Here is an 8,255-nt window from a genome sequence, read left to right on the forward strand (position 1 = left end):
ACACACACACACACACACACACACACACACACACACACACACACACAGTGTTCACAAGGTCACAGCTAGCTACCCCATTGAGGCACAGCATGACTAGCACTGTAAACCCTGTCTCATGACACTCTCCCTATGAATAGGGAGAATTCCATCCCTTAGTCGAATATTGCTATGATCTCACTGTTTCCCTGTGCCCAGGACAGTTTTACTAACACTCCCTGTCCTGGGCCTACCACCTGGGGACTCCCAACCAGCGTGCGTGCCTCTCTTACCTCATTGATTTCCCACTTCTGGACGGATTTCAAGGCACCAATCCAGTCTTCCATCTCCTTCCGGTTCTCAGCACACAGGATGAGTTTTCGGAACGGTGTGATCACCTAGAGAAGAAAACTGCCTTGCTAAGACAACTGCAAAGAAAACGGAGGCTGCTGGGAGGCCCACAGCTAGTGCAGAGGAGGAAACCCAGACTGCTCATAGATTGCACTGTCGGAATGGTTACAACATGCAGAGGCAAGCATGCTGCCACCACTCACACCATGCAGGCCTACCAAAGGCGCTGGGGAGATCAGAGTTTCTCTACTCACTCCAGGCGGCAAGAACCACAGTGCCCACACTCTATTCCAGGGGAGAACTCAACCCAAGCTCCACTTTTCCTCCCCCCCGCCCCAGTTCCTAGGGAATCAGAAGGTAGCAGCCCCCCCACAAGAGGCTGGTACAGCCCTCCTCAGCTAACACAGTCCCAGTCCCAGCCTGGAGTTCTGTGCCCAACTGGAGCCAATTACATATATGTTACTGGCCAGCTAGAGGGGGCTCTGGGGCCCAGTCCTGTTCCCACTGAAGTCAGCAACAAAGCTCCCATTGATTTCAGTGGGTGCAGGACTGGGCCCTTGGGGTGCCCACTAGAGCAGAAACAATGGCTAAATTCCCTCCCATGCAACTCTGTTGACTCCTACGGAGTTACAACAAGGGTGAGCGTGGCCAGTGGTCCAGAGCGGGCCTGCAACAGTCTCCGCTGGAGCTATGTGTGTACTGGGGAATGGTCCAGGAGCGCATGCTGCAGATACATGCAGAGTGTGTCCTGTTCTAGCAGGAGCTGCTAAAGGGAAAAGGGTGGGAGGGCAGGCCTTGGAGCCCAGCAGCAGTCCCTGTATGTGAAATTCACCCTTATGCAGAGGGGCAGCCCACAGCTTTAGCACCACACACATCCTACCAAAGTCCATAGGGCTGGATTTCCCCCACAACGCAGCACTAGCTGCCGGAGGCTCACAACTACTTTGGTTTCTGCCTCTCCCAGCAAAAGGTGCTGTTGGGCGTCTGCTATAGAAGAGTAATTAATCTCTTGTATCAGGAAACAAATGACCACATGCTGCAGGATGACTTTGCCCATCCTCCACTACCAGGAGATGATCCCTCCTCTGGGACCCCCACACCCGGGAGTACCCAGAGCATACCCCTTAAGTTCAGTCTGACATTTGGTTTTGAGCAGGAAAGGTCTGTTGTGGGAGGGCAGCAGCCCTTCTCGGCTCCTCGACATACAAGGATAACAGCAGGCAGATCGTGATGCAAAGCCCATTGAAGCCAAGGCGAGTATTTCCATTGGACCAGGACTGCAGTGCAGTGCGTGAGGTACTGTCCCTTACCGTGAAGCTGTTGTTAATGTTCTTGGTGCTGGTCTCTGCCACGCTGGCGTCGGACAGGTCCACCTCATCGAAGATCAGTGACTGGGGAGGCATGAGGGAAAGGGTGACATAGCAGAGACACTAGCAAAGAGACAGCCTCAGCCTTCAACCCAGTAACTGAACCCATGGAGCCTAGCTCTGCCCAGGGAGTGGAGGGCTTACCCCATAGGCTGGGGAGACTTGCTTCGCCTTAGCACCTTGGGCACTGATGGAGGGAGAAGGGATCGCCTGATGATCCATGGGACCCCCAAGCAGCCAGAAGAGCCGTCTCAGGCTGCAAAGCTGTCCCTGCCTTTGCTCCCACTACCAGAGGGGGAGATCTGGCTGGGCGGCAATCTGTCCTGCTGCCACGAAGGGGGTAGGATTGGATCATGAAGGGCTAGTCTGCACGGGCTGCAGGATGCCCCAAGCAGCCACTTGTTCTGCTTCTGCTCAAGCTGCAAGAGGTCCAGACCCAGGCCTGGTGAAAGTGGGATCATACTGGCCTACACCTGGCCTGCATTTGGGCTGTGGAGTCTATGTAAGGGAAAGTTCTGCCTGGGCAGGCCAGTACAGTGGACCACATTTCCAAGAGTGGCCGGTCAGTGGCAATGCCTTGATACCTAGCCACCCTGCTTGGGGCACCTGGGTATCTACAGAACCAGGCACTCAAAATGACTGGCCATTTTGGACCATATAGCCTGCTGGGACTCAGCCAGCACAACTCCACAAAGAGAGCCGCTCTGTGTCTGAGCAGAACTCAGGGAATATTAATTACCTATTAGGTTATGGTGGCCTGGTGGACACAATTTCCTTGACCTTCCATGCAGCTTTGGGTGAGGATCCACATGAGAGTCTGTGAAGGAACATAAGTAGCCCATAGGAAAGGCTTACAATGGATTCAAACCTGGTCAAAGTAATTGGAACCAGGGAGTCTAGTGAATGGATGTTCCTCAAGAGGGCAGACAGTCCTGGAGTGACCTACAGGGGATGGGACGGGGACAGATTCCCTAAGCATTTATTCGCCATCTGGAGAAGCAGGTTGGCATGAGAGGATGCCATTCGTCAATGATACTAAACTGGTCTGATCAGTAAGATCCAGACGATGATAAAGCTCATCCTTCCTTGGGGCTGTTGGTCTCTAGATCGCAGAGTGAGGGGCAGCAGAATAAGGATGATAGACTTCACAAAAGCAGACTAAAACTCAGAGAAGTGATAGGTGAGGTCCCATGGGAAGAAAATGTAAGGGAAAAGGGAGTTCAGGAGAGCTCAGAGAGACATTATTAAAGGCACAACAGCAAACTATCCTGGTGCAAAGGAAAGATAGGAAGAATAGTAAGAGGCCAATATGGTCAGAGGCCATCAGGAGCTCTTTAGTGACATGAACATAAAAAAGGAATCCTACAAAAAGCATAAGCATGGACAAATTGCTAAAGATGAGTACAAGAGAATAGGGCAAGCTTGTAGGGACAAAATCAGAAAGGCTAAGGCACACATTGAGTTACACCCAGCAAGGGACATAAAAGGCAATAAGAAGAGGTTCTTTAAATATATTAGGAGCAAGAGAAAGACAGAGAAAAGTGCAGGTCCTCTACTTAGCAGGGAAAGAGAGCTAATAACTGATGACCTCAAGAAAGCTGAGGTGTTTAATGCCTATTTTGCTTCAGTCATCACTAAAAAGGTTGATTGTGACCAGATACTTAACACAATTAATATTAGCAAGGGAGAAGAAACACAAGCCAAATTAGATGTATTCAGATCAGCAGGGCCTGATGAAATTCATCCTAGGGTGCTTAAGGAATTAGCTGAGGCAATTTCAGAACCATTAGCAATTATCTTTGAAAACTCCTGGAGGACAGGTGAGGTCTCAAAGGACTGGAGAAGAGCAAACATAGAACCTGTCTTTAAAAATAGGAACAAAGAGGACCCAGGGAATTATAGAACAGTCAGCCTAACTTTGATAGCAGGAAAGATACTGGAACAAATGATTAAACAATCAGTTTGTAAGCACCAGGAGGATAATAGGGTTATAAGGAATAGCCACCATGGATTTGTCAAGAACAACTCATGCCAAACCAACCTTTTTGTTTTCAGTAAGGCTTTTGACACAGTCCAACGACATTCTCATTAGTAAATGAGGGAAATGTGATTTAGCTGAAATTACAAAAAGGTGGGAGCAAGACTGGTTGAAAGACCATATTCAAATGGCAGTTATCAGTGGTTCGCTATCACACTGGGAGGGTGTATCTAGTGGGGTCCCATAAGGGTCTGTACTGGGTCTGGTACTATTCAATATTTTCACTAATAAGTTGGATAACGGAGCAGAGGGTATGCTTATAAGATTTGCAGATGCCACCAAAATGGGAGGGGTTGCAAGCACCTTGGAAAACAGGATTAGAATTCAGAACTATGTTGGCAAATTGGAGAATTGGTCTGAAATCAGCAGGATGAAATTCGATAAAGACAAGTGCACATATGAAGGAATAAAAATAAAATGCACAACTACAAAATGGGAAACACTGGCTAGGTGGCAGTACTGGTGAAAAGGATCTGGGGGTTAGAATGGATCACAAATTGAATATGAGTCAATGTGGTGCAGCTGCAAAAAAAGGCTAATATCATTCTGGGGTGTATTAACAGGAGTGTCGTATGAAGGACATGGGAGGGAACTGTCCCACTCTACTCGGCACTGGAGAGGCCTCAGCTGGAGAACTGTGTCCAGTTCCGGGCGCTGCACTTTAAGAAAGATGTGGACAAATTGGAGAGAGGAGCAACAAAAATGATCAAAGTTTTCAAAACCTGCCCTCTGAGGAAAGCCTGGGCATGTTCAGTTTTGAGAACAGAAGACTGAAGCGGGGACTAATCACAGTGTTCAAATACATTCAGGGCTGTTCTAAAGAGGACAGAGATCCATTATTCTCCACATTCACTGAAGGTAGGACAAGAAGTAATCAGTTTAATCTGCAGCAAGAGAGATTTAGATTAGATATTAGGAAAAGCTTTCTAACTCCAAGGACATTTAAGATCTGGAACAGGCGTCCAAGGGAAGTTGTGGTCCCTGTCATTGCAGGTTTTTAAGACCAGGGTGGACAAACACCTGTCAGGGCTAGTCTAGCTTACTGGGTCCTGCCTCAGCGCAGGATGCTGCACCTGATGTTCTCTCGAGGTCCCTCCCAGTGCTATGATTTACAGCAGGCCCATCTGGGCGTCAGTAACATTCCCTAGCAGAGAAAAAGGGCCAAGCCGGTCACCATCCAGGCTCACAGAGGACATGCTGGGAGGCCTCTTGCTGAAGATATTTAGGATGAGCTTCTCAAATACCCAGATCATTGAAGTGCCTAAATCCTATGGAAATCCATGAGGAACTGGGCCTTCCCATCAGCCTAACTCTGCTCTCATTGACTCAACTGGGATCAGAGTTAGGGCTTGTGAAACTCCCCCTCTTTACAAAGTAGGCTGAGCAAAGTCCTGGAGGACGCAGGGAATGCTCCTTCCCCTCTCTGAATCCTCTTTTGGAGCCCTCTTCTCTGTCCAGGGGAGACCCATACTGGGCACTAGAGAGGTCAGGAAACCACTGCTTGCTTGGCGTGCTGCATGCTCCTCTCCGATGGCTTGGCCTGTGTGTGTGACAGGTCCCTCTGTGCCCCATCCGTTGAGGGCGAGTCTGCTGTATCTTTACCAATGGCCCATGCTTAGAGCTCCGCAAGTCCCCCGCTGAATTCCCGGTGCATGAGCCATGGCAGCCATCACACTGGTAATGCCTTGGGGCCTACAGGAGCCTCTTCCCAGAGCTTCCCCAACGCCCAGGAGCTGCTGGATTTATCCTACCTTGGAGTCCTTGGCGTAATACAGTGTCCGGCCCCGCAGCTTAAAGTATCGCCTCTTCCACCTCTGGAAGGAGCTCGTCTGCTTCAGTAACAGCCCCTCCTTCACACTCTTCTGCAAAGAGAGAGTCACAGGACCCCAATGAGCCTTCGCACCCTAACCCACGGCTGGCCAAAGGAACCCAAGGCCTTAACCCCTTGCATGCCAGGGCGTGGGCCATGTACAGACTGTTCTATGGCAGAGCCTGGCATGAGCCAGCAAACCCTGGCATGAGCCAGCAAACCCATGAGATGCAGCCATGGAAGCACAGGGCGTAGCAGGGAGAAGGGGTAACATACTATAGGGGGCAGTGATCTGTCAGTTCATGCCCACATACAGAGCATGGCGTAACTCAGTGTAGCACAATCAAGGTCACTGGGTTTACATCCATTTCCACCAGCTGAGGATCTGGCCCATTTAATGGCCTGGGATCTTAAAGAGACAGCACATTTCAGACATCTTCAAACCCAACCCAAGCCAAGTGCATGGGCTCAGGAGGGGGACACCTTCCCGAGACAGAGAATATATCTGTGTGGCCCCCTGGTTTTGGCATGGAGGAGGCCAGTGCAGGGAGTATGGGCCTGGCAAAGTGGAATACTAAGGACCACACAGGAAGATTTTCAACCCTCCATCTTTGATGCAAATCGCTTTCAGTAACAGAAAATGCACTTTGGACAGAGCAGGGAGAGGCCGGGTGGGAGGGCAGGTGGTCCCACATATAGAGGATGCTTGAATTACGTGTGTTTTTAAATGCATTGGGACATTAAGGATTCAATTAGTTAACTGTGCCATTCATGCCAGGATAAACGACCGTACAGACAAAAGCAGAGGTGCCCCAGGCACTCTGTGGCTGAGACCCACTTTGCAGACCCACTTGCCAGTGACTGATTTACAGATTCCAAGGCCAGAAGGGCCCACTGTGATCGTTCAGTCTGACCACCACCACCCTCCTCCCCCCGTACCACACAGGCCAGAGAACTGCCCCACAATGATTCCTAGAGCAGAGCATTTAGACAGACATCCAGTCTGGATTGAAAACTTGTCAGCAACGGCGAATCCCCCATGACCCTCAGTAAATTGTTCCAATGGTTAATTACCCTCAGCATTAAAGATCACCCTCCTCTGAGAATAAGACCAATGTTAAGGTTTTCCATTTCCCCAGAGAGAGACTCGTTTCTTTCACACACACTCCCTGAGCTTTCAGTCTGTCTGTTAGATTTGAATGACTAAACCCATTGGGCCCTGTTCCTATCTTCCTCCCTCCAGGGTAAAGCAGGAATAACGCTGGGAAGACAATGGCCTGGTCTACACTATGACTTTAATTCGGATTTAGCAGCGTTAAATCGAATTAACCCTGCACCCATCCACACAATGAAGCCATTTATTTTGAAATAAAGGGCTCTTAAAATCGATTTCTGTATTCCACCCCGACGAGCGGAGTAGTGCCAAAATCGATATTGTCATTTCGAATTAGGGTTAGTGTGGCCGCAATTCGATGGTATTGGCCTCCAGGAGCTATCCCACAGTGCACCATTGTGACCGCTCTGGACAGCAATCTGAACTCGGATGCACTGGCCAGGTAGACAGGAAAAGCCCCGCGAACATTTGAATTTTATTTCCTGTTTGCCCAGCGTGGAGAGCACAGGTGACCACAGAGAGCTCATCAGCACAGGTAACCATGCAGGCCGATAATCGAAAAAGAGCACCAGCATGGACCGTACGGGAGGTACTAGATCTGATCGCTATATGGGGAGAGGATTCAGTGCTAACAGAACTTCGTTCGAAAAGACGAAATGCCAAAACTTTTGAAAAAATCTCCAAGGGCATGATGGAGGGAGGCCACAATAGGGACTCAGAGCAGTGCCGTGTGAAAGTCAAGAAGCTCAGACAAGCCTATCAAAAAACAAAGGAGGCAAACGGTCGCTCTGGGTCAGAGCCGGGGACATGCTGCTTCTACGCCGAGCTGCATGCAGTTCTAGGGGGGGCCGCCACCACTACCCCACCTCTGACCGTGGATTCCGAGGCAGGGGTAATCTCATCAGCTACACCTGAGGATTCTGTGGACGGGGAAGAGGAGGAGGACGACGAGCTTGCGGAGAGCACACAGCACTCCGTTCTCCCCAACAGCCAGGATCTTTTTCTCAGCCTGACTGAAGTACCCTCCCAACCCTCCCAAGCCAGTATCCAAGACCATGACCCCATGGAAGGGAACTCAGGTGAGTTTACCTTTTAAAATATAAAACTTGTTTTAAAAGCAAGCGTTTTTTACTGATTACTTTGCCCTGAGGACTTGGGATGCATTCGTGGCCAGTATAGCTACTGGAAAAGTCTGTTAACGTGTCTGGGGATGGAGCGGAAATCCTCCAGGGACATCTCCATGAAGCTCTCCTGGAGGTACTCCAAAAGCCTTGCCACAAGGTTTCTGGGCAGTGCAGCCTTATTCCGTCCTCCATGGTAGGACACTTGACCACGCCATGCTAGTAGCAAGTAATCTGGTATCATTGCATGACAAAGCCTGGCAGCGTATGGTCCCGGTGTTTGCCGGCATTCCAGCAACATCCGTTCTTTATCTCGCTGTGTAATCCTCAGGAGAGTGATATCGCTCATGGTAACCTGGTTGAAATACGGGAATTTAATTAAGGGGACAGAGGTGGCCGTTCCTACTAGGCTGTTTGCCTGTGGCTGAAAAGAAATCCTTCCCTGCAGTTAGCCAAGCGCGCGGGGGGGGGGGGGGGA

At 50.0% G+C, this 8,255-nt stretch overlaps 1 protein-coding gene across 1 annotated transcript in view; it reads right to left on the minus strand.

The window, feature by feature from the left end:
• The window catches only part of LOC112105963 (diacylglycerol kinase eta), a 188,217-nt gene that overhangs the window by 73,607 nt on the left and 106,355 nt on the right, over positions 1 to 8,255 (minus strand). Inside the window, exons 2-4 of the mRNA XM_024198986.2 lie at positions 5,484 to 5,594; positions 1,638 to 1,718; positions 270 to 374 (exon numbers count right to left, since the gene is read on the minus strand). Of these exons, the coding sequence (XP_024054754.1) occupies positions 270 to 374; positions 1,638 to 1,718; positions 5,484 to 5,594 (297 nt within the window). The remainder of the gene's footprint in view (positions 1 to 269; positions 375 to 1,637; positions 1,719 to 5,483; positions 5,595 to 8,255) is intronic.

This window comes from Terrapene carolina, unplaced genomic scaffold (assembly GCF_002925995.2).
Source record: "Terrapene carolina triunguis isolate 2854851 unplaced genomic scaffold, T_m_triunguis-2.0 Scaffold172, whole genome shotgun sequence".
In the NCBI taxonomy this organism is placed as follows: domain Eukaryota; kingdom Metazoa; phylum Chordata; order Testudines; family Emydidae; genus Terrapene; species Terrapene triunguis.